Source organism: Brassica rapa, chromosome A09, assembly GCF_000309985.2.
Source record: "Brassica rapa cultivar Chiifu-401-42 chromosome A09, CAAS_Brap_v3.01, whole genome shotgun sequence".
Lineage (NCBI taxonomy): Eukaryota > Viridiplantae > Streptophyta > Magnoliopsida > Brassicales > Brassicaceae > Brassica > Brassica rapa.
The window spans coordinates 4090891-4117710 of NC_024803.2; the positions used below are offsets into that span (position 1 = coordinate 4090891).

General features: G+C 31.3%; 3 protein-coding genes and 1 pseudogene across 10 annotated transcripts; 2 read left to right on the top strand and 2 right to left on the bottom strand.

Annotated features, from left to right (window-relative positions):
- LOC103837399 (probable mediator of RNA polymerase II transcription subunit 37e) lies at nucleotides 1-2567 on the bottom strand. The gene is made up of 2 exons (XM_033281416.1): nucleotides 2277-2567; nucleotides 1-1923 (listed from the first exon to the last, which is right to left on the bottom strand). The coding sequence occupies exons 1-2, from the start codon at nucleotides 2488-2490 to the stop codon at nucleotides 194-196; spliced, it is 1944 nt and encodes a 647-aa protein (XP_033137307.1). The 5' UTR covers nucleotides 2491-2567; the 3' UTR covers nucleotides 1-193.
- A 677-nt stretch (nucleotides 2568-3244) lies between these two features.
- On the bottom strand, nucleotides 3245-4528 carry LOC103837400 (annotated as a pseudogene).
- A 593-nt stretch (nucleotides 4529-5121) lies between these two features.
- LOC103837401 lies at nucleotides 5122-8719 on the top strand. Its single transcript, XM_033280643.1, has one exon. The coding sequence runs from the start codon at nucleotides 8280-8282 to the stop codon at nucleotides 8589-8591; it is 312 nt and encodes a 103-aa protein (XP_033136534.1). The 5' UTR covers nucleotides 5122-8279; the 3' UTR covers nucleotides 8592-8719.
- An 8525-nt stretch (nucleotides 8720-17244) lies between these two features.
- On the top strand, nucleotides 17245-26732 carry LOC103837402 (MADS-box protein AGL42). 8 transcript variants are annotated; one of them, XR_004450878.1, is made up of 13 exons: nucleotides 17281-18276; nucleotides 18355-18574; nucleotides 19712-19793; nucleotides 20106-20167; nucleotides 20768-20867; nucleotides 21125-21166; nucleotides 21262-21303; nucleotides 22877-23228; nucleotides 23315-23428; nucleotides 23504-23580; nucleotides 23672-23769; nucleotides 24175-24198; nucleotides 24288-26710. XR_004450878.1 is itself a non-coding variant. In XM_033278891.1 (9 exons), exons 2-9 carry the CDS (start codon nucleotides 18393-18395, stop codon nucleotides 24291-24293), a joined length of 540 nt encoding a protein of 179 aa, XP_033134782.1. In that variant the 5' UTR covers nucleotides 17266-18276; nucleotides 18355-18392; the 3' UTR covers nucleotides 24294-26732. The 8 variants fall into 8 exon arrangements, 3 of the variants coding, with proteins under 3 accessions (XP_033134781.1, XP_033134782.1, XP_009112008.1); XR_004450879.1 differs by having other exon boundaries at nucleotides 23363-23428; XR_626910.3 differs by having other exon boundaries at nucleotides 23315-23580.
- The last annotated feature ends 88 nt before the right edge of the window (nucleotides 26733-26820 follow it).

The window sequence follows — 26820 nt, forward strand, 5'->3', positions numbered from 1 at the left end:
TAGGAAAAGCCAAAACGTTTTACTTATCCATCATAGCTGGACAGAACATCCAGAGAATCCATTGTTCAAAAAAGTTGAAACAAAAAAAATAGAACAACGGACCAATCAAAAAGGCCCAACACAAAAAAGTACTTTAAAGAGATTCATAATAATGAGAGTGAAAGAGATAAGAGAGACGTCAAGAATCAAGAGATTAGTCGACCTCTTCGATCTTAGGGCCAGCACCGCCTGAAGCAGGAGGAGCATCATCATCGTCCATCCCTGCGGCTTCACCACCAGCTCCTTGGTACATCTTGGCAATGATTGGGTTGCAGATGCTCTCCAACTCCTTCATCTTGTCTTCAAACTCATCAGCCTCACCCAGCTGATTGTTCTCCAGCCACTGAATCGCCTGCTCAATAGAGTCCTCGATCTTCTTCTTGTCCGCAGCCGGTAGCTTCTCACCAATCTTGTCGTCCTGGATGGTGTTCCTCATGTTGTACGCGTAGTTCTCGAGAGCGTTCTTGGCTTCCACCTTCTTCTTGTGCTCCTCATCCTCAGACTTGTACTTCTCAGCCTCTTGAACCATCTTCTCGATATCGTCCTTGGACAAACGACCCTTGTCGTTGGTGATGGTGATCTTGTTCTTCTGTCCGGTGGTCTTGTCCTCGGCAGAGACGTTGAGGATACCGTTGGCGTCAATGTCGAAGCAGACAGTGATCTGAGGGACACCGCGTGGAGCTGGAGGGATTCCAGAGAGCTCAAACTTTCCCAAGAGGTTGTTGTCCTTGGTCCTCGCTCTCTCCCCTTCAAACACCTGGATCAACACACCTGGCTGGTTGTCAGAGTAGGTCGAGAATACTTGCTCCTTCTTTGTCGGAATGGTAGTGTTTCTTGCGATCAAAGTGGTCATCACACCACCGGCCGTCTCAAGACCGAGTGAGAGAGGAGTGACATCAAGCAAGAGAAGATCTTGCACCTTCTCGTTCCCTTCACCACTGAGAATAGCTCCCTGGACGGCAGCACCGTAAGCAACAGCCTCATCCGGGTTGATAGACTTGCAAAGCTCCTTCCCGTTAAAAAAATCCTGAAGCAACTGCTGAACCTTGGGAATACGAGTGGATCCACCAACAAGAACAACATCATGCACACTGCTCTTATCCATCTTAGCATCACGTAGACACTTCTCCACAGGCTCCATACACTTCCTAAATAAATCCATATTAAGCTCCTCGAACCTAGCACGGGTCAGCGCAGAGTAGAAATCAATACCCTCAAAGAGAGAGTCAATCTCAATAGTGGTCTGAGCAGTGGAGGAAAGAGTTCTCTTCGCTCTCTCACACGCCGTCCTCAACCTCCTGAGAGCTCTCGGGTTTCCAGTAATATCCTTCTTGCTCTTCCTCTTAAACTCCTGAACAAAATGGTTCACCATTCTATTATCAAAGTCCTCACCACCAAGATGAGTATCTCCAGCCGTTGCCTTAACCTCAAAGATCCCTTCCTCAATGGTCAAAAGCGAGACATCAAAAGTACCACCACCAAGATCAAAGATCAACACGTTCTTCTCGCCAACGCTCGTCGCCTTCTTGTCAAGACCGTAGGCTATAGCAGCAGCGGTGGGCTCGTTGATGATACGCATAACGTTCAGACCAGCAATGACGCCAGCGTCCTTTGTTGCTTGACGCTGAGAGTCGTTGAAGTAGGCAGGGACAGTGACGACTGCGTTCTTGATGGTGACGCCGAGGTAAGCCTCTGCAATCTCGCGCATCTTGATGAGGACCATTGAGGATATCTCCTCCGCGGCAAACTGCTTCTCCTCGCCCTTGTAGTTGACGACGATCATTGGCTTCTCCGCAGGTCCGGCGATGATCTTGAACGGCCACAGCTTCATGTCGCTCTGTACAGAGCTGTCGCTGAAACGACGACCTATCAACCTCTTAGCATCTGCCACGTATACACAAGAATAATCAAAATAAATTCGAATTAACTTAACAAGAATCAACCTCTTAGCATCTGCCACGTACACACAACAATAATCAAAATAAATTCGAATCAAGATCAACCTCTTAGCATCTGCCACGTACACACAACAACAATCAATAACCGCATCAAATAAATTCGAATTAACTTAACAAGATCAACCTCTTAGCATCTGCCACGTCATCTACTAATAGAATCAATAACCGAATCAAAATCAATTCGAATTAACTTAACAAGAATCAACACGTCATCTACTGATAGAATCAATAACCGAATCGTGAATTAATTAATCAAATAATAGAAGAGGAGAAACGTACCGAAGACGGTGTTGATAGGGTTCATAGCGACTTGGTTCTTAGCGGCGTCACCGATGAGCCGCTCGGAGTCGGTGAAAGCGACGTAAGAAGGGGTGGTTCGGTTACCTTGATCATTAGCGATGATCTCAACGCGGTCGTGTTGCCATACTCCGACGCAAGAGTAGGTCGTACCGAGATCGATACCGATCGCTGGACCTTCTCCTTTACCAGACATTATAATAATCGGGAAGAATGAGAGCTACAGAGAAGAAGAAGAGGGCGGCGGCTAGGTTTTGAGATTTGTAACAACTAGGAAGAATGAGATTTGCTTATATAGGACTTTAGGGACGGGTTCGAGAATGTTCGATGGCTGTGAGGTTAATGGGCCGAGCTAGCTTTACTTATGGGTTTTAGTGTTGGCAGAATGGGCCGAGCTATCTATACTTGTGGGTTTTAGTGTTGGGGGAGTGCGTGTGTTTTTTTCTCTTCGGGTGAGTATTATACTATTATTCAATGTTCTTCCTAAATATGCTGATTGTAATTTTCCTTATTTGAAAAAAGAGAAAAAGACCAAAATAGCACTAAATCAAGTTTTTGTTCTCAAACTAGCATTTAAGGCCAAAAGTCACAAAAATAGCACTCAAGAGGTGGGGTTTAGGGTTTAGAATTTAGGGTTTAGGGTTTAGAGTTTAGGTTTTAGGGTTTAGAGTTGAGAAGTGAGGTTTTGGGGATAAGATTTCAAATTTTGAAAAATAAAAAAATTTAAATTTTTTCAAAAGATAAAATGCTATTTTGGTCATTTTAGTTTTTGAGTGCTATTTTTGTGATATAAACTTAAAAAGGTGCTATTTTGGAGATTTGCCCTTTGAAAAACTCAGCGAATGTTTATTTTCTTTTCTCTTGACCCAAATAAAATGTACTTTTTCCATTTGTTTTAAAAATTTACATAACAGTATTTGAAACAAGTAACTCGCATGATTAAAAAAAAATTGAATGATGAAAAGTCTTTTATTTATTCATAAAAAAATACATTGTCAAAGATACTACTGGCGAAACATGTCGACTCTATGGAATGCTAAAGACATGTTTGATTCCAACACATAAATAACTATTTTGTAGTAAGAAACCAAAATACAAAAACCTCATTCAAATTTTGGGTCAGCCACCACAAAATGGTAAGCAATGACCAGTATGAAGATGAAAATGCCAAGAAAATTGGCAACGAATCTGAAGTCCTAATCGTCAAACATCTGTAACATCATAACGATCAACGATCAGAAAATGAAAATCACACATGAACTCTACTACACTAGACAAGAAGGAGAGCACATAATCCAGATCGACCAAAGGTGTTGTGTAATGAATACATCAAACTTGGATCACGCTAAGAAAAGAAAACGAAATTGATTGAATCTCATCAGATCTTTACCGTAGGAAATAAATTCATGCCTAAGAACAAGTAAGATCCACAAATTCTCGACGATCTAAATATTTAATATATTTGAGGAAAAAGAAAATGGATAAATCTTAGGCTCTTTTTTTTTTACCTTCGAGAGCATAGAGGCAAAGAATTTATCTTCAATTCTTCTTCCCTCACAGTGCTAAAGGCGAAGACTGTGCCCTAATTAGATGAACTTGGTTACGAGGTCGTTTAAAAAAATAAACGAGAACAAAAATAATGTGTGGCTGCTGGGATTCGAGCCCATGTCTCCACGGCCACAACGTGAAATTCTCACCACTAAACTACAGCCACATTTATGTTGAATGATCTAACAAACTTACAGATATTGGTTAATATAAAGAAAATTCAAACACAATAAACAACTAAATTTGTTGAGAAATAGAGGTTTTTATTAAAAGTGTTATGTGCATTGCATGCCACTTTGAAACATTTGTGTGCAAAGAAGACGTTCAATACCTGCTTAGACGGAAATAGAGGTTTCATAAAAACGTTATTTTGATTAAAAAAACAAAAAACAAATAGCAAATGATTCCATTCAACTTTCAATATAGTCCTCAAACTAGCTTAAGACCCGCGTCTTGCACGGGACGAACATTATGTATATTAATTATTTTAGGTATTATATGTTTTTACATGAAATAATAGATATATATATATTTAATAGTTAAAAATTCAGCAACTTTTACATATAAAAATAAATTGGTACGAACATATAAATAAATTTTATTAATCCAAACAATATTTTTCTATTTGATAGGATATATAATTAAATTTTAATGATATTAACATATATAGTATATTTTTAATATCAATATCTATTAAATGGATGTTTTCTACTCATATATTTTTTTTTATCATTTGTATCTTTTATAGTAAAAACTTTAAATTACTGATAACAAAAAATTTATTGTGGGATTAATAGTTGGGAAAATTTTATGTTTACCACTTTCATGGTACCACTTTTCATCTTTACCACCATTAAAGGGACACTTTCAAAAATATTTTCTTCATTAAGTGGCAAAAGACTCTTATACCCTTGTTCTCTATATATATAATAAATCATTATTTAAATAAATAAAAATAATTTTTAATGCTTTTATATTATATTTTTTTCAAATTCGATCCTTTTATAATTTTTTTTAATTTTTTTTTCGAATTTTGTATTTTATTTTTTTTTCAAAATTTATTTTTTAAAATCGAAAATTATGTTTGAAATTTTTTTTATATTTTTAAGTATTTATTTATATATTTATTAGAATCCTAAATTTCACATTCCAAAATCGCTTCTCCAACCCTAAGTCTAGATTAGTTAACTCTATGGATATAAGTGTCTTTTACCCTTTATTAAAAGTGATGGTAAAATTAATTAGTGTAAACATGAAAAGTAGTGCTATGAATGTGGTATTTGTGGCAATTTTCCTCACAAGTTCTAGTAATTTATAATTTTTTAAAAAATAAGTTGCTAATATTTGTTCAAAGTTTTTATCAAAATAATTTGTTCAGAGTAAATTTCAAAATTAAAATACTTATGTATTTTATATGGTATGTAGTTTAATTAAAACGATATTCTCTTTTAATCTTAATAATTAGTTAAATTAGACATTTTACTTGTATGATTTTATAATCATTTGTATTTTGTCATAACAAAAATTTTAAACTATGGATCATAAAATTGGAATGTGAGAATTTTAACAGTTTTAGTAATTAATAATCATTTCAAAAAAAATTAAAATATAACACATACAAAAAAATCTGAATTTTTATTATATGGTTAAGGTGATTGTTTAATTATTTTAATAGTTTCAATTTAAACAAATATTATAGAAGAAGATACACTAATTTTTATTAAATCTTTTCAAAATCATTAATTGTCATATATATGTTAGTCACATTAGGAAATAATAAAGAACATTAATAATAAATTTATGGTTAGTTTAATAAAAGTTTATTATATAATTAGATGGACCAGAATATTTCTCTAAAGATTATAAGAATCATACTAGTGATGACACGTGGATACAAAAAAATTTGTAATGTTTCTCAATTAATATATAAAGGATAAGATATATAATGGTGCATATAACATGTGTAAATCTAAAAACGAAGTTAGCCATCTTAAAATTGTTAAAATATGATCTTAGATAATTGACCAAATCTAAAAGATACCATCCATTAGTGTATCTATCTTACCAGAATTTTTTTTTTTTTTTAGTTGTAAGACATGACGAAGTTATTGATCACTCTGGCATTATTATATCATATCATGTATCACGTTTGGACGACTAAAGCTAAAACAAATCCTCCAAATTGTACCTGAATAAATGAGAGTGAACATAACGGGTTGTTGGATTATAAAATCATCTAAACTCTTAAAAAGAGCCACAACCATTTTAAAACAAATATATTTTATGTTACTTTTATAACGTTTCATGCGCCACTATGTGCATATGAAAACACAATGGATGCCATTATATAATAAACGTTGGGATCACTTTCAGCCGTTCTTGACAATATAAGCCTCTAGAATTGGGACTGCTTTTGTAGAATATGGACCGATGGGACTTTGCCAAATTTCATTTTAACAGTTGGTCCTCGCTCCTATCGATTACTCATTTTCCGCACGCCATTGACAATATTAGAGATCCCATTATTTTTATCTTCAATTATTTTCTAGTCTCACACCATACTTCCTAATCCAATTGTACATCAACACGATATAAGCAGACAAATCTAAACATCTAAATAAAAAGAAAAGCATTAGTGATATTTTTGAATTTTGAAAATAGTAATTTGATGATGTGTTATTCACCATCTTACGTCTCGCCACCTTAACTAGAGTCTTTGTTATGAGAAACTCAAAATATTACTCTCTGTGTTCTTAAATGTAGGATGTTTTAAAAAAAAATAATGTTCTAATATATTAGATGTTTTCAACTTTTTAGGTAACTTTTAATTTATTAAAAACTGTGTAACCAATCATATTTAATAATTTATTTTGTAATTGGTTGAATACAATTATTTTATAGTTTTAATGATACTTTCTAAATAAAAATAATAATTTTCTTAATATGTGTGTTTTTTTCTAAACATCCTATATTTAGGAATAACGTCAGTATATCATTATCGCATTTATTGGGTCAATAATCACATTTAGTAGTGTATATCATTCATAAATGGTTCGTTATGTTTTTGATTAAAGTACTTATCATTGGTTAGATGAATCAGATCCACCATCTGCTTTGTGTATATTTGGCTAGATGTTTCCTTTTCACTTTTATTTTTCAAGGTTTTTACAACGTGCTTACGCTATTGCTGAAAGGATCAAGAATATGAACAAGAGACTTTGCTACGCATTTATCCCTACATGGAAATTCAGTAAGATGCTATATATAGGAGAAATACATCTTTCTTTGATAATAAGTTTATTTCTTCAAATTATCATAACGCATGGGCTTGCTCTCCCGTCTTCATTGATTTCTGATAAAATTTATATTTAATAGCAAAATAGATGGTTGAACAATATTGATTAATTACGTAAATTCCTAAATCGTATGCTTTCCTCAAATGTTGTGACTAGTATGATAGGAACAGACAACTGATAAGATGAATGGTTCGTTTTTAAAAATATGAATAAGAGAGTTGAAAAGACGTTGACAAATACCAAAATATTGGTAACACTGGTGAACCACTTGCTTTAAATTAAGGAGAGTTATTGTAATTTGAGAATTTTGAAAGTGATGAGGTTAATAAAGTAATCAAAAAGGTAGTTGGAGCGTTGGCTTTTGTGGAGTAATATAACTTTCGTGACATTCAACGGCGGGCTACTTTGGAAGACTACGTTCCATGACCTTCAGTTAGCTAATTACATTACACATCATATAACCTGTTAACGTACATTTAGTTTTGTAGCAATAGCATATACAAATATATTCAATATTTTCCACCAAGAGTGTTGGCTGATGTAGACACAAAACTATTCTGAAAGAACCAAACAAGATAAACTCATAATAATCAGTGATAATGATAAATATGACTCATTAGAAAGAAATATTCATTCCGTTCCATGAAAATATACGTTTTATTTTTATTTGTTTCAGAAAGATATAAATTTTATGTTTTAAAAGTAATTTTAAAAATTGTTCATTTTATCCATATCAATTTCTGTATCCATATTAATTAAGATAATTTTTACTGAGATAATATTTTTTTGAAAATATGGTATCAAAAAGACTATTCTTTAGTCTTGCAGATTTTTTTAAAGTGCGCGAAATAACTATTTTAATCATTTTCGTAGAGCTGAAAGAAAAACGACATAATAAATGTATAATCTCCTTTAGTGAGTCACTACCGTTACCTGTGCTACAACCTACAAGAGACCAAGTCTCAAACCCAACCAACACAACACAACACAGCACAGCACAACACATAACCCCTTAGCAGTAAAGACGAAAGTACCCTAACCTATGTCACCAATATAAATAAACCCACTCGATCGCATGTCAAACCCCAATATATACTCAAAACTGACAGAAAATTCCAACAGCTTTATATAACTAAAAGACATGGGAGGATCAAGAACAGCCTCTTCAGACATCACTGCTTGGTGTTCTGCTGTTGGGTTGCTGTCTTTAATACTTTTGTTATCCGTTCGAGAGAATAACGCTTCTAATGATTCGGTCAGAGGGTTTCAGTTCTCAGAGAAACCTTGTGAAGAAATCTACATCGTCGGAGAAGGAGAAACGCTTCACACCATCGGAGATAAATGCGGCGACCCGTTTATAGTTGAGCGAAACCCGCATATACATGACCCGGATGATGTCTTTCCCGGTCTTGTTCTCAGGATCGCACCTTTTTACTTCTCTAGAAAAGTTTAATATATATACAAAAACGTTTTTGCTTCTTTTAATTTTGTTTGAACCATACTTTTTTCCTTTTGTAAGTATGTGTGTATTTATGTAAATATTAAAGAAATTTTATAACATATACAGATATTTGAACGAAACAGAGCGAAAGCAGAGCATACCACGAGGACTTAACATGATAATTTAGAAATATTTTAGGTGTGAATGATATTAGTGATACTTTCTGTGCGTTGAATTGTAAATAAAAAGAAAGTCACAATTTTGTAGCTGGTTTAGGTTAATCGGCGGGTGGTTACTGGTCTTTTCTTTTTTTATGTGCACAGGTGGTTACTGTTTTCAACATGGCGAATCAATTAGATTTATTCGGTTCTGACTTCTGAGTGAACTTCTGGTCATCGGTTTGTGCCAGTTTTATAAAACGAAATAACTTAAATGGGATTATTTTGCGCCTACCCCATTAAAAGACCTTCAGACTGTATATAAAAACAAAACCCAAATTCATTTTTGATAGTCAGAAAGCTTGACATCATGAGATGTTTTTCTCAAGTTGTTTGGGCTTGACATCATGAGATGTTTTTTTCTTAAGTTACTTGGGCTTTAAAATGATTTTAGTTATTTTGTTTCTTGAGATTTATAGGAAAAAAAGGATTTTGAATCAGATTTGGAGATTTGTCGGTCAGTTCTTACGAGTTGTTATCAGCTCTTGATGGCAATTTCTTTAAGAAGTTATGATGAAACCATATGTAAATCGAAAACCATAAGTATAGGATGTCTCTTAACGTAGAACGCAAGGAACATGAGCAGCAACTACACTGGGAGATCAAGCAAATCACTACACAACCTGCAAACCAAGAAGTGAGAATGAGATTTGGATGACTTTGTAACGGATCAGTCAAATGACTTGCACAGTTTTCGGCTCTTCATAAAAGCACAAATCAGAGATCACATTCTTGTCGAAACGATCCGTTTTCGCCTTATGGGATATTCATGGAATACGCCCTTGAAAAAGGATATGCCATTATTAATTCTTATTCCAAAATTTCCACTTTCACAATCACATGATTCTACATTTTTGATTGTCAAGGAAAACAAAAATCGTTCTAGTACTCGCTACACATGAAACCATGATTATGTTACATGTGGGCATGTGTGAATGTATGCATATGAAAGTTCAAATGCTTCGTTAGTAAAAACATACCTTTGAAGTTTGAACCTGGGTGGGTTTAAATATCCCTCCCCTTGAATGGCTTCATCATGAAGCAACATAATGATAGACATGAGAAACAGCATCATCAAAAGGCAACACTTCGAAAAAAAGAAAATGGGGATGGATATCCATGGAATAACCCATCAAAGCATCTCTTCTATTCTCTCAATCACTCAAATGCCAAAAAATTACCATTATTTTATTAGAAATTTATAATATATATACTGAACCCATGAGACCAAGACTAACCAAGCAACCTTCTCTCATAGGACAAAAAGAAGAAGGAGAAGGCACAATGGAGCTACGAGGAGAAAGTTAACAATAAGAGGAGCAGTAATAGGGCATCTTTCTATTGGCACGAGACAGTGAGATGTGCTCTTTTTTTTGTGTGTGTTCATGGCTACTTGGCTCTGTCACTTGCCAAAGGAGAGTTGCCCTGTCACTGCTTCCGCTTAAATACAATCTGCAAACCTGTTTCTACATAAGAACTCAGATTGATAGATGCAACGAGTAAGTTTTCAATCTACTCTTCTACTCTTGCTCAGCTGCTAACAATCAAAGCCTATTATGAGTAGTACAAAAGCCTTCCCGCACAAAAAAGGCTACGGAACTTCTCCTAATCTTGATTAGTGAGCTTTTTAAGAGTATAATAAATATGTATACTGATTGACTGTTACAGATGGTTGGCCTCCAGCTACATATTTGTGAGTCACTCTCCCTGTTTTAGTGGCATATTGCATCTTTCACACAAATATTCCATTTCATCAACGATCTAAAACCATTATTCTCACATATTAATAAACAATAATAATTATGTTCAGTTAGCATGCGTCCATTATCTACTCCATTGATGTGCTCATCCGTAACCGATGCTCAAGTTCAAAGAGTAAAACCACTCCTTTCGTCGGAGATCAATGCTCTGGTTCATATCATTGATTCAGTCAACACTAAAGCTCACCTCTCTACTTGGGATATCCATCGGGTGATGGTTCACTTCCTCCTATTCTTTGTTTGGTTGAAAATTGGTTCAAAAATGATCTTTGGTATATAATATGGGCTTGTACTAGACACTATGGGCAAAAAAGAAAAGAAAAGAACACACTATGGGCAAGACCCAGACCACTTAACGTTGACGAGGCTTATTTATTTCTCATGCAATTCAATAGAAAGCCTTTGTTCTAGAAAAAGACTGTAGCAAAAACTTGAGACTTTTTATAAACTAGAATAGCATAAATATCCAAACTAGAAATCAGAAACTAAATTGACGAAAAAGATTATTATTTAATGCTCTAAGTGTGTAATTCAGTAAGGAACAGTTGTCGAACAGGTTAAACCAATAAGTACAAGACACGTGACGAAGCACTGACACTGTACGATGATGTCGATGGCCATTTTGATACTGATTCTTTTTGGCGTGCTCCTCCTCTCGATACTGTTCTTCCTCTCTTACTGTCCTAAGATTAATAATAAAAAGAGGCAAAAAATTACTATTTTTTAAAACAATAACCACTGAGATAGTGACAAATCGCAGCCTCTCTAGTTCCTATGCTTCTCTTGTTTATGATAAGTTCATCAGAAACTCGTCACATTGCTCCCACAGTCACACCATGGTCAGGATCAGGAACACTACAAGAAAACATTACACATTTTGACCATATTTGTAACCAACCAAAATGGTCAAAAATAACTGTGACCATATTCCGACCAGTTCATGATGAATAAGAAAAACGGTTAAAAATGATCAGAATTTATTAACCAAAATATATAGTCAAAAAGTGGTCAGAAAATCCCCTATATATTATTTGAGAAGCATTGCAACATTTTTTTGTAGCCATGTGTCATTACTAGAATGATTCTTAGAATCCTTAGATAAATAGGTTGGTCCATCTAAATATATAATAAACTTTTTATTAAACCACAATAAATACATTATTAATGTGTTTCATTATTTCCTTAAATAAGATTACGGAATTGCCTAATGTGGCTAAAGTATATATGACAATTAATGATTTTGAATAATAAAGATTTGATAAAAATAAGTGTGTATTATAATTATATTTGTTTAATTTTAAGCTATTAAATAAATTAAACAATCATAGTAACCATATAATAATAAAAAAAATATTTATATATTATATTTTGAATTTTTAAAAACGAGTATAAATTACTGAAAGTGTTAAAAATTTCACATTCAAATTTTGTGATCTATGATTTAAAACTTTTGTTATGACATGATACAAATAATTAAAAAATAATATAAGTTGAAAGTCTCATTTAATAAATATCAAAAATAAAAGATATATAAATATATGTATCATTTTAAATTAAACTATATGCCATATAAAAATGCATAAATATCTTAATTTTGAAATTTACTTTGAACATTTTTTTGATAAAAAATTTTAAAAAATATTGACAACTTAATTTTTCAAAATATTATAAATTACTTAAACCATTAATCTCACAATGAAAATTTTGTTATCACTAATTTAGACTTTTTGCTATAACAGAGACAAATGATAAAAAAAAATATGAGCAAAAAGTATCATCTAATAAATATTAATATTAAAATATACCATATATATGTTACTATCATTTAAATTTAATTATATATCATATCAATTAGAAAAAATTTTATTTATATGTTCGTACCAATTTAATTATATAAGTAGTAGATAATGACTTTTTAATTATTCAATATATATTTATTATTTCATAATATGTTATAAACATATAATATATAAAATAATTTATATATATAATGTTCATCCCGCGCAAGGCGCGGGTCTTAACCTAGTATATCATATTTTGATCACATTTCTGACCACCCAAAATGGTCAAAAATAGTTATGACCAAATTCTAACTATTTTATGAGGAATAACAAATATGGTCAGAAAATGGTTAGTATTTTTTAACCGAAAATATAGTAAAAAGGTGGATAGAAAATTTTGACCATATTCTAACCATTTTCTAAGGATATATGTAGTTTAACCTAGATCGTAGATCTGTGTTTGTCATTCTTATTTCTTCAGCTTTTTTTTTCAAGCGGCGTTAAGCTTCTTGTCAATTTATTTTTTCTACTGATTTTATCTTAATCGAAAGACCTTCCCATCCCTTTTGTATTTCTCTGCTTTTTTATTTTCTACTCTGCTACTTCATCATCATGACCTCTTTCCTTCATTGCATGTCAGGTGGATAAGCTTCAGTGTTGCTGCTTTCACCGTCATTGTTCCTCTACCCCTTCCAAGGTGAGATCCATATTTTGTGTTTAAAGGACCGTTATTTAGTGTCATACTTTGTAAACGAGTATAGAACCGAACTTGATTAATATACCTAAATCTGGTTACAGCTGTTTGGTTTTTGTTTTCTAGTCTCATATTGATTAATTTAGTTTTTTCAATTGTCGTAGTTCGAGCATGAATATTTTTAATCTAGTTCTAATTTATCTTATCATTTTTGTCAAAACACAACTAGGACGGATCAGTTGATTGAGACCATGGAGAAAAACAAGACTAAGAAGAACGAAGAAAAATTAAGAAGAGCAAATGAATACAGATCATGTTTTTAATATATGTATTCTTTTTTTTTGGAACACTTGTTCTTATGTTGCTAATCTTATTTTCTTATGTTAAATAACATTTATTTCATATTTATTCAATTTTCAGTATTTTTACTATATTCATGTTATTATTATAATTATTTAATTTAAATTAATCTTCTGTAAAATGATTAATTAATGGTCAAACAAATTAACAAAAAATAGTTAGAAATCCGTCAATAAATAGATAATTATTTTTGACTATTTTTTGACATTTGTTTTTGATGACATTTTTGACCATTTAATTTGGTCAAAATTTTCTGACCATTGTCAATTTCTGACGGAGTTTTTTTGACGATTTTATATGGTCAAAATATGGTTAAAATAGAGTGTTTCTAACGATTTTCTAATGAAATTGGTGGTCAGAAATTGAACTATTTTTTGTAGTGGAATATCAATTTCGTTTCAATATTTAATGAGAATATCTCAAGATATTATAAAATTTACCATGTATAAGTTAACGTCTTTAGATTAAGTTTGTACAAAGATTTCAATTTCTTTCTTCTCTACATTGATGTGCTGTTTCTTTTGTATACATATTTATATTTTTATGACTTCATGTATTTTACATTGAATTCGAGAGTATACATGTTTTTTTGTAGGGCAATTGTCAATAATAGCACCTTTTGAAGTTTATGTCTCAAAAATAGCACTAGAAGGAGAAAGTCACAAAAATGACATTCATTAAAGGGTAAAATATCGGGAATTCGGCCAAAAAAAACCTCAACTTTACATGAATTGCCAAAACAAACATGAACTTTGGGACAGGCCAAAAAAACACCAAATTTTCATTGACTTTAGAATTAATTAACAATGTTTTCGCTGACTTGCCAATTTAGCACGCCGTCAACAAATTTAGCAGAAATATTTGACGTCGTTTATTGTTGACGTTAAGTGAAACGACGTCGTTTTCAAATAAGATGAAACGACGTCGTTTTACACGATTTGAAATTAAAATATGTAAACACCTGGATTCGAACACAGGTTGGTTGGTCAAATGGGAAGGTATTTTACCACTGGGCTACTGGCACTTTCAATGTACTTACTAACATGTTTACTTTTATTTGGTACATATTAAATATAAAAAATTCTCTAAAAACTTAATAAAATCTTTAAAATTCCAAAAAATTAAAAATAAAAAAGATTTTTATAAAATTAATTTAGAAATTAAAATTAAAAATAAAATTTTATTTTTCTTTTTAAAAAATAAAAACTCTTCCAAAATTTTCTAAAAACTTAAAAAGATCTTTAAAATTCCAAAAAATTGAAAAAATAAAGAAATTTTTATAAAATTAATTTTGAAATTAAAATAGAAAATAAAATTTTATTTTTTTTTTCAAAAAAATAAAAAATCTTCCAAAATTTTCAATTTTTTCAATACATTTGCTAAAAGTTGAAATTAATTATACACACATAAAAAATTGATAATTCTAACTTTAATTTTTTGCATTTTATTATAATTTTAAAAAATTTGGATTTTTTTTTTAAAAAATGAAAATTTTGGAATTTTTTTTGATTTTTTAAAGAAAAACAAATATTTAATTTTAATTCAAAATTAATTTTATGAAATTTTTGGAAGATTTTTTTATTTTTTTAAAGAAAAATAATTTTTTATTTTTTTTAAAGAAAAATAAAATTTTATTTTCAATTTTAATTTCAAAATTTATGTTATAAAAAATTTCTTTATTTTTTCAATTTTTTGGAATTTAAAGTTCGTTTTAATTTTTTAGAAAATTTTGGAAGAATTTTTATTTTTTAAAAAGAAAAAAATTATTTTCAATTTTAATTTCAAAATTAATTTTATAAAAATCTTCTTTATTTTTTTAATTTTTTTGGAATTTTAAAGATCTTATTAAGTTTTTAGAGAATTTTATATATTTAATATGTACCAAATAAAAGTAAACATGTTAGTAAGTACATTAGAAGTGCTAGTAGCCCAGTGGTAAAATACCTTCCTATTTGACCAACCAACCTGGGTTCGAATCCAGGGTTTTACATATTTTTAATTTCAAATCGTGTAAAACGACGTCGTTTTATCTCATTTGAAAACGACGTCGTTTCACTTAACGTCAATAATAAACGACGTCAAATATTTCTGTTAAATTTGTTGACGGCGTGCTAAATTGGCAAGTCAGCGAAAACATTGTTAATTAATTCTAAAGTCAATGAAAGTTTAGTGTTTTTTTGGCGAGCCCCAAAGTTCATGTTTGTTTTGGCAATTCGTGTAAAGTTGAAGTTTTTTTTGGCCGAATTCTCGTAAAATATCCCTAATACCATTGGTTTAAAATTAAATAAACAAACAAAAATAAATAAAAATAAATAAAAATAAATAAAAATAAATAAAATAAATAAAATAAAAATAAAAATAAAAAAAAAGAATTTTTTTTATAGTTTCAGATTATATGTTTTCAGATTCGAAATTTTTATAATTTTTTTTAAAAAAAAATTAATTTTTTTTATTTTTTTTCAAATTTTCTTTTTATAGTTTAAAAATAATTTTTGAAACTGTTTTAAAAAATTTTATTTTTTTATTTTAGTATTTATTTTTTATAAAATTTTAAACTCTAATTCCAAAACCCCACCCCCTTAACTCTAAACCCTAAGGTTTGGATTAATTAACCCAAGGGGTATAAGTGTATATTTACCTCTTTAATGAAACCTATTTTTGTGACTTTGAGACTTGAGTGCTACTTTGGGAACAAAAACTTGGTTTGATGCTATCCTAGTATTTTTCTCTTTTTTTGTATAAGGAGAGTAACATGTTTGTGTTCGGTAAATTCTAAAAAAATCTACACCCATTAAAACCAAAAAAAGAAGAAGTAAATAGTAATTCACCCACTTTAATTTGTATCTTTAGAGTAAAGCTAAAAGAATTTGTACCAAGTATCCATAAATAATTATAGGGGTCCTGCAACACTAAAAGATAGAGGAATAAAAGACTTATGTTCAAAGAATCAAAGATGCTGCAAGCAAAGTCGTGTCTACTTTGAAGAGAATGGCACCGGTTTTGGACTTTCCTATGGGGTGGTTTTTTGTCTAGGCAAGAATGCTCATGCAAGAAACCTTAGAAGCCAGCACATCAGAAAAGGAATCATATACATAGCTTCATATATTTTCACCTAATTTTAAAGTTCAGTAAACTCTCTTAAGTAAATCTAACTCGTCCTTAATTAATTTCCAAGTGTTGTGTTCTCTAGTAACCATGACATAGTAAATGTTCAAACACGAACCATTATTTTTTTTCTTTTTTATCTTTCTCACAATTCCTCACCCTCTCCCAAAATTTTCTGTATTAGTGGAAACTTTTCAGATATTCGTCTTCTTTCTATCATCGTATTTTTTGCCAAAACAGGGTAAATAATAGTACTTTTTTTCCTATCGAAGGCACCCATATGGATCTTTCCTAATGCTTAATATAATCTATATTTTAATCGTTATATATTTCGTACGGCCATTATTCTAATGTAACTTACTGTCCCTCCTCCTAACAAGGTGGCTCCGCCACTGGCCAGGATCGTCTTTTGCTGAAGTATATTTTTGTTTTTGACTAAATCCTTCTGAAGTATATTTGTCAATAGTTGAAATACTATAACAGCTGGTACACAACTATAATCGTTATTATTTATTATTATCCCTTACTTCAACCATAACTTTTTTTTCTCAAAATATTGTTAATCATCATAGTTTTTCTGAGTAGCTTGAGGAAGAAATATCTGATAGAAAGTTTTTAAATATTTCGCAGTTTCCTTAGAAGGCATGAAAATATTAGAAAACATTACATATCTATCTATCTATACTATTATTTCTATTATTTGCGAATTAATTTTTTGCATTCGAGGTTTCACGTTAAAAGTTAGACAAACTAAATACATAGTTATTTTTAATGAATAATTAAATTTATTTTAATATAATTTTAATACAATTAACCGTAACATGAATTAATTATAACAAAAATATTCAAAAATATTTAATAAAAATTGACAAAAACAATTAATGTATATTGTATTATTATCCATAATAATAATATTTTCAGTAGATAAATTTTTGAACACATATTAATTAAGAATTCTGAAATAAAAAAAATTATTAAATAGTCACGATAATTATAAGTTTATATATTAGCTATGCTTTGATAAACATAGTTTAAGATCTTGATAATTAATGAAAGCAATTTAAAAGAAAAAACACAACCAAAATTGTACATAAAGAGATTTCTAAGATATTTACATAACAAATAATATAGATATATATGCTTTAGTGAAAGACTGCATCATATATAAATAGTTTTATGTTAAATTTGTTATTGATTTTGTAAGTGTATGACAATAAATTATTTTGTTGGTCTTTAAATTAATAATGTATTTATTAATAAATATTAGTAAGATATGGCAAAAATATAAACCACTCAAAAGAAACTCTGGCTGGTTTTTTCTAAGAAATAGAAAACAAGAATTATCTTTGCACAAAAAAAAAAGAATTATCATGTTTCTTTTGGTGGCATCCAATTATTCTGATATGTGGTGAGGAGAAGATATGGACAGAACATATATATAGATTCTACACTTAATTTTATTATTACCAAGAACACAAATAAAAATAAGAATAACATCATTTTATTGTGGCCCATACCAAAAGAAATCAAATAAAAAATCAAGAAACTTGCCCTTTCCTTCTCTCACAGACCATTCTAGGGTTCCTAAAAATCCCCACTTACCTTTTTGTCGAATTTCAGCTCTTTTTTCTCTTCATCAGCTTGATTTTCCTTTGAATCTATCAACAAATCTCTCACAATGATCATTTCCTAAGAAAATTTTGATTAAACATTAAATTTTCTTCGCTGCTACCTTACCTCTTCTTTAGTTTCTCTGCCGACACTTAAACTTTCTCTTGGGTGAGATCTCTCTCTCTTTCTCTCTTTTATGACTATGTTAATCCGTCACTGGCTGGTTTAGGGTTCCAATCTTTACAGATCTTGTGGCCGAACCAAAAAAAGTTCAAAGAGGAGAAATGGTGAGAGGAAAGATAGAGATGAAAAAAATAGAAAACGCGACGAGTAGACAAGTGACTTTCTCAAAAAGAAGAAATGGTTTGTTGAAGAAAGCTTATGAGCTCTCCGTACTCTGCGATGCTCAAGTCTCTCTCATCGTCTTCTCTCAGAGAGGAAGGCTATACGAATTCTCTAGCTCTGAGTATGCTTCTTTAATTCTCTTCTCAATTCTTTTTTTACTTTTATTACTGTTTTGTACTATTATTTTGTCAATTAGGCATGTGTCTAGTCTGAATTTTTCTGAATCATGGCAATTGACTAAATCTACTACCTTAGATTTTGTCACTTGATGAGATTAGATCCTTGACTGAATCCTAAATATTTTCTTTCCCCCCCCCCCCTATTAATACAACATATTCTCTATAGTTCAATATTCACTTGGTGAGGAAGCTAGACAAACTCCTTTTCCTGATCTACCTGAACTTTTCATATAAACTATGTGTGTGTCTAGGGTTTCAAAAATTTCTTGAAAGTGTGAACAAAAAAAAAAAACATAGGAACTAGCTTTAAATGGAATCAAACTATAATCTAGATGATTATTTAGTGTGATCCGTACCAACTTGCATATTTTTTAACCCATTGGTCTATTGATAATGAAAATAAGTTTTACTTTTTCATGCCCCTAGTTAGGTTTGTGTACTATCGTTTTTGGTTTTCGTTATGTCTTTGTTTGGGCTCCACTTTTGTAGGCATGATAATTATGTGTGCTCTTCTCCATTTGATTAAGGTGTTCTTGCATACTATTTCGCAGTCTGTGTGTATATAGAGCATGTATACTTTATAATCAAGAAGAAACCAATCAAAGCTTGACCAAAAGAAATAATCAAATCTTGTAGTACTGTAATCAAAGATAGATCTAAGTAGATAAGGCATGTGATCGTTTTTCTATGATAGTATATTTTTCAAATTATATGTTAACAAATGGATAATATGATTCTAGATTCAATTTTTTTGATTTAGGGAAAATTTTGCAAAAACAGTTTGAATTAACTTAATAAAGGAGAAAATATAAGAAGAGTCATTATGCATTCATGTGGCATGGGTTTAATAGTTACCTGCATATAGAGTATTATTACCAATAGCCAAAAGACATTGTAGTGCAACTTGTAGGTAGGGCTTTAGGTAAATCTTTACTAGAAAAGGTAGATTTTTAGGTTTCGTTGCCACACGTGTTATCTTAAATATCAGATGTAGTAGATTTAATTAGAGATTAAACACAGAAACAATGAAGATACATGAATTCTAATTTCTAAAAAGATGTCTATGTTTTGATCACCAGCATGCAGAATACGATCGAACGTTACCACACGTACAGAAACGATCATGAAACCAGCAACCAGTACTCAGAAATGTACATCCAGGTTTGTTACCAATTTTTTCTTCTTTTCTTTTATCTAGATATTATTTTTTACCTCTCTTTTATGTAGATGGTATATTTTGGCTGATGTCCTAGATTTTTTTTTTTTTTGGAGCAACATGATGTTGATACTTTTGCTGACTTTTCCCTTGCCTACCAAACCAAAATCTTGAAAGATATGTTGGCACTAGGTACAATGTGGAACATTTGAAACGATTTTAAATGATGATGTTCAACAGTTTGTATTCGCCATATACTCAAAGATGTTTTTACTTCCTTTTGCGTCCTATGATTTCGTTTTGTGGGCGTAATGTAGCAATTGAAGCAAGAAGCAAGCCACATGATCGCAAAGATTGAACTCCTTGAGTTTCACAAGCGGTATAATGCCTTAGCCTTTTTTTTCCACCATCTCTTAGATTTAACTTTAAATTTAAACACCAAATAAAACAGAAGAAATCAAAGCTTTCATTTGTGGTTAACGTTTGCATTTATATATAGTTTACAAAGTATTTTATGAAAACACTACGAAATGTTTTATGTAAAAGATGTGATGTTTATACAATATATAAATGATCTTGTAAAAGCAAATGCAACAATTGCTTTAGAAACAATCATGGAAACCTAGCCTTAATAGCGCCATTAATGTATTATATTTGTTAACGAAGTTGTCTTGTTGGCGAATTTAAGAATTACTCTTTACTAAATGCCCTATTATTGGTACAAAACCCTTGACATATATATATGTTGAGTTGAATTAATATATTTAGACTTAACTGATTGTAACATATTTCACAACTAGTCTGGATTTTATAAGAAATCAAAATTTCTATTAAAAATACTCATCATACTACGCAAGTTACAATCTGCAGTGGGGGAATATGAATCCAAGAAAAGCTATATGTGATATCATATAAAAGAACTACTAAGGAGTTTTTAACAAAATTATGCTGTCGTTAACTCCCTTTTGCGTTTGTATAGGAAGCTATTGGGTCAAGAACTTTCTTCTTGTTCTCTACAAGAACTTCAAGAAATTGATAGTCAACTTCAAAGAAGTTTGGGCGAGGTTCGAGCAAGAAAGGTATATATTTCATCTATTTTAATATTTATGACGATGTTATCTTGCGAAAATATACAGGTGCAATTTGAGATTAATATTTTCCCATCTCAACCGTCTAGCAAATTATTGTCTTCATTTAGATACGAACTTGAACACGGAATTTTTGCAGTGGTTTGGCGACATATGTTAATAAATTAACATCGATCCAGCAGACTTATGTGCAATTTCTATATTAGTGTTTTGTATCATGGAAATGAAAATAGTTGGAATTTTTGTAGGCTCAGATGTTCAAGGAGCAGTTGGAGAAGCTAAAAGCAAAGGTACAATCCTATTTACTATATTAATAATGTGTATATATAGTTTTGTTTATTAGCATTATATATATTAAGGGTGAGATAATGTATCTTCGTTTCAGGAAAAACAGCTGTTAGAAGAGAATGTCCAGTTACATCAAAAGGTAATTGATCTCCTTTCCCTCTAGACATAGTGTTGTATACTGGTAATCATACAATGCAACTTAAAATTACATATCTTATCCTTATGAATTAAAATGCTGAAAATATTATCTAATTACCTCTTTTTTTTTGGAAAATTTAATTTCAAGTGTTTCTTTTTGTAGATTTTGTTTCAAATTGGTTATTTTTCTTAAGCTTATTATGTGATGGAGTATATTTTTGTTTTCAAGGATTTCAAGGAAAAGCGAGATTTTCACTTAGTTATGCTTACAATTAGTTCAAATGAAAAAAAAAAGATATATATTATTTTGGATACCAAATTCATTAATTTCATCATCCTTTTCCTTGAGACAAATTCATAATATGATTTTTCTGTGGTTGATGAAATTACAATCTCTGTTATGAACAGAATGTTATAGATCCATGGAGAGGGTCGATTGATCAACAAAAGAAATTCAGAGTTATAGACCTGAATTTGTAAGTAGCCAGAAAATATCGCAAACAACATTATATTGTATGTTTATTCAACCATGCAAACTTTAAAATTCTTCGTAAATCATGAAGAATGATTTGTAATATGATCTTATGATTGTATTTCTTATACAGTTAATAAGACAATACTACCTATAATCAAATTTTCTTACTTTAATTTTTCTTACTGTAGTGAACTCTTTGATTAATCAAGGTTTTGTTGTTCTAAAAAGAGATTTATCTTTGAAAATAAATAATTTTATCATATTAATTTTTAAAAAGTGTTTTCTAATTTTTTTAATAATAAATCTTAAGTTTTTGTATAAAGTTTACCATCTTATTGATTTCATGATGTTCTCAAAATCGTTTTTGATATAAAAATTGCAAAACAAATATTTCCCAACAACAAAAGATTTAGTCTATACTAAACAAAAGAAATAATATGGGGTTTATGTTGGTATCCACCTCAACTAAAAAAACTGTTCTTAAATAATATCATTTAATAATACCATTTGATTATATATGTTGGTATCTGCCTAAGAGGTATTTGAAAGACTTTCGACATAAGTTTTAAAAATTATTGAGATTTTTTATTAAAATATTTTATTTAGATAAAAATAGCTTCTAGCTTTCTACCATAATTTGCCATCTCAACCTTCTGATTTCTGCTTCCTTTTGAACCAAATATTGACAAACCAGATATTATATCAACTACTATTATTAAGTTCGGCCTTATCAGTTGGCAAAAAAAAGTTCGGCCTTATCAATGGGCTCAATTTAAACAGGCCGAACGATGAGTGTTCAATTCTGCCATTTTTACAAAACCGACGTTAATGTGGGAGAAACCGCAATTAAACCTACTTGAAAGATTCGACACCTCCCTCCATCTGACACCAGAAGTGTGCGCTATTGAAAAAGGCATTTATCTAGGATTTCCAAATCTTATACAATAAAGTTGGGTTTTCTCTCACCTCCTGCAGCCACATCACCATAAAGAGTGGGGCATTTCGTGACACGTGTCAGCACACTAAGTTGTTTCCAATTTTTTTTTGCTTCAGGTCTATTAATCCGTTTATTTCATCCGGGCTTTTATTACATTTGCAGATTAAGCCCAAATCTTAAATGTGGCGGCTCCAGTTTTAATTTTCACGCTGCAGAGTTCGAAGATGGACCTTAAATGTTTAATGAGTAGTTAAATCTAGCATAATAGGCCCATAAACGATTCACCCTTCTTCCATATCTCCGTCGTTTCGAGGTCACGAGCACTGCCGTGTTTTTGGAACCGTGGATTTAAGGCAAATCCTCCCAATTGTGTAACTGTCCCGGCAACGCTTCCCATTCGTCTTCACCGACGCCGTAACGCTCCTCCTCCTAATTCATATCTAATGTTAGTCCTTGATAGTCTGATACGTCTGCTTCGATTTTGGGCATTGATATCCTGCTGATTAATGGGAAGGTATGTCGAATATCTCTTTGTTTATCAAATTAACAGAACGAGTTTATGGATTTTGTAGTTTTCTGATCCATCTTACCCCTTCGCAGTCAACGCTAATCCAAGCCTATCAACGTTTGCCACTTGAACACCTTTAGGGAAATCTTGAAAGAGAGATCATGAGCAAGAGTTTTTGATGTTACACCAAGCAACACGAACATCAGGTCTGTTGACGCCCTGTTGCTATTAGTTTTACGGACCAAACCATGTTCGTTGAGATTGCTGCGACGGTGGAACAGAATCCGAGAGAGAGCTTCTGGTGGTTCTGCAACTTTGACACAATCTGATTTGGCTAACACAAACACCGACTTGCCAGGTTCAGTTTAATCTAATTCCTTTAAAAGCACACCAAATAACATTTTTACATAACCAAGGAAAGAAGTCTTCATTTAAGTGGTGGTTTGCAGATAACGTTGGGGAACTTATGGGTATACAAACCATTTTCAACGAAAAGAGTCAAAGCACTAAACGCATAATGGCAAGTTGGCAACGATAAGAATTGAAGGTATATATCACCTCTTCAACATTCATCTCTTTTACAGTTTAGAAAGAGTTAGACAGAGTTTCTCTGATATCACTAACTCTAAAACTCAAGAGGAGTTTAATCACCAAGAAAATGGGTTAGATCCGTTTGGACAAGTAAACCGGCTGACCAAGTTTGCCATCTCATTCTGGATTTGTCTAGAGTCTCTACTTTTGATCTCATTGTCTACAGTTAATTTATTGGTTTCGATTTTGGTTTTTCAGATCAGGAGAATATAGCAGTGTTTTCTTTGATTAACAAAAATTAAAACAATTTAGCTAAGAAAACACGAGTTAAATTCGAAGGAATACACAAATTGAAGACATGTTTTGGTTTGATTCAGTGTCTGAACAAAAAAAAACAATATCTTTTTCTTTATTTTTGCAGGAGATCAATAAAGCTAGAAACAAGGTGAAACCAGAAGTTATTGCTCATGCTCACATGTTTTGGTTAATTAATTTCTGAACTTCCTTTGTTTCTTTGGTGGTTTTATCTAACAGCTATAGGAGCATCAACTGCACACAAGGCATAGGCAGAAAAAGAGATATCTGAAACGAAAAGATTTTCACTAAAGTTTAAATTATCAACGTTCTCTAGGGTCTATGGTTTCTTCTTTGATATGTTACAGAAGACAGTTACGAAGGAATGGGGTTCTCCTTATTTCTCTGGAGAGAAACCCTTTTTTGATGTATGATTTCTCTTCAAGAGTTGAGAACTTTAGTTGTTGTGAACAATCAGAAAGTTTCTTTACTAAAGAAGGTTTTGTGGTTTGAGATCAGAAGCAAGGTTGATCGTTAATGTGAAACTGGTTTATTGCTGTAAATTGGATGAAAGCTATTTCTGTGTGTTTTATTTTGTCTCAGTGTTTGTTGTAGCTAAGGAAATTATCTATAATGTTTTGGAGAAAACCTGGTTATGCTCTGAATGAAGATAGAGACAACAAACGATTGGGTGATGTCCGTCGACTAATATTCAAAAGCAACGACAAACAAGTTGAAGAAAGAACAACTGATGATGTGTTACAGCATGTCTTGCTCATGTTCGGCCAACCACTGCTCCTGGTTTTTTGATTTTCAATGGTTCGTGTATAATAACATTTAACTACAGAGGATAGTATAAAGATCTCAATTTTTTAAAGAATAATATGATAAGTTTATCATTTGGTTTGAACCTCTCACACTAATATCTCTGTCCACCCGATTCACTCGCACGAAACTTTATGATCTCATATGATGTCGCTATTATTTGTGGTACCATTCAAAATATATTTTTGTTTTCACTAAATTATAAAAAAATTAAAAATAAAGTTTATTTTATTTTCGCGAACAGATTTGATTCGACTAAAAACATATTTTATTGAAAATCCGAACATTGATTATCTTGATAGTCTCAAAGCAATTCAGATTGTAAATTGTCGATTCAGACGAAACGAAAAAAAAATCACATATAGTTTCAAAAACCCATATATCTGATCCGTGCTGAATACTAGAATAGACTGTCACACTGTTCCTTCTCGGAAATAAATCATGTTTATATAAGAAAAACTATAGTCTCACACACTTTACATTTATCTTTTTATATGAAGTTCTTTTGGATCTTCATCTTAGTTAATTTGGATTGTGATTAGTATTTCCTCTTTTTGGTTTTTAAGTGAACGTTTTGATTCATAGATTTAACAAGGACGTCGGACATTAGACTGGTTTTGCTTGCTTGAATGTGTAAGAAACACGATTAGAAAATTCTTTATACCTTTTTCTTTTAAAAGAATGTTGAATTTTATTCATTTCAAAAAACAGTTGTTTAAAGAATGTGGTCTATGGTTTTGTTTTATAACTCAACCGACATTTGGATTGAAAAAAAAAAGAAAAACAAAGTTGTTCCTGCAGATAAAAAAAAATATATTTTTTTAGAAAAACAGAGCTTCAGTTCTTCCTTTTACTGACGGAAAACAGAGCTTCAGTTCTTCATTTTTTGGATTATATTAACAACGTCTTCTCTTCTTCTTATATGGAAAATATAAATTATATACAACTATAAAAAACATAAAAAATAGTTTTGTCCAAAAGTTAGATAACTAATATCATTTCGTACTCATTCTTGTCTAAGTAAGGACCAAGATCCATGCTTGCATGATTGGTCTTTTTTGTGAAACAATTACTAAAATTAAAATAGATAGTGGGTCCAAACCGGCCCATTACCCAGAGTTCATACAACAACTAAATTACAACAACAAGCAAAAGAGATTGGTCTTTGGTGATAGTTTTGTAACCTATTAATAAACCCATTTTTTTGTCGCAATATAATACCATTCAATTAAGTAAGTGCATCTCCAATAGAACTCTATAATCTCTTATGCATTATATACTATAATAGAATAACTCTATTATAAAATAACACCATTTGAGCAAATCCACATAGCTTCAAAGGATGGTCACATCCAAGGGACGTACGTTTATGGTGTTCTCCTCATGGCCATCGGCGAGACTGAGAACGGAGTGAAAATCATCAACAAACTCACCGATGATAAAGGTATTTCAGTGGTGGAAGATTGCATGGTAAATTTCCAGCGTTCTATGGCACGCCCCTTTCTTCACATGAAACAAACCTATGTGAGTTCAATGCAGAAAATGTGGCCACATCTAAACTGCCATCCTCAAGAGGGAGCTGATACCATGGTCTGCTCCAACTGTTTTCATTTCTTCTTGCTGATCGAGTTCTACAAGATGATGTCGGGATTCAATGATCTCATGGATTAAAGAACATGCTATACACCAAAACGTTCTTTGCGTTTACAAGTTCATGTTCTTCATAACCTTTAAATTTCTCATTTTGGATTTTTGGTACACGTTCAAGATATCTTGAATTTGTATTCCTTGCTTACTTTGTTTCCATTTTGCATTTCCCATTAAAATACTTTTTAAAATAATACGAAAAAAACATTGCTATAACATGACAAAATATATATATATACTTCCCATGCAATGAAGCATGCAAAATAGTCAAGATGATTTGTTTTAAATGACAAATTTATTG

What these genes read in the sequence shown, in the direction of transcription:
- LOC103837399 (XM_033281416.1), bottom strand. Translation starts at nt 2,490, where the DNA reads ATGTCTGGTAAAGGAGAAGGTCCAGCGATCGGTATCGATCTCGGTACG. An exon ending in CCCTATCAACACCGTCTTCG is followed by an intron (nt 1,924 to 2,276) that starts GTACGTTTCTCC and finishes TATACGTGGCAG; the next exon opens with ATGCTAAGAGGTTGATAGGT.
- LOC103837401 (XM_033280643.1), top strand. Translation starts at nt 8,280, where the DNA reads ATGGGAGGATCAAGAACAGCCTCTTCAGACATCACTGCTTGGTGTTCT.
- LOC103837402 (XM_033278890.1), top strand. Translation starts at nt 18,393, where the DNA reads ATGGTGAGAGGAAAGATAGAGATGAAAAAAATAGAAAACGCGACGAGT. An exon ending in CTCCTTGAGTTTCACAAGCG is followed by an intron (nt 20,168 to 20,767) that starts GTATAATGCCTT and finishes GCGTTTGTATAG; the next exon opens with GAAGCTATTGGGTCAAGAAC. An exon ending in GCGAGGTTCGAGCAAGAAAG is followed by an intron (nt 20,868 to 21,124) that starts GTATATATTTCA and finishes GAATTTTTGTAG; the next exon opens with GCTCAGATGTTCAAGGAGCA.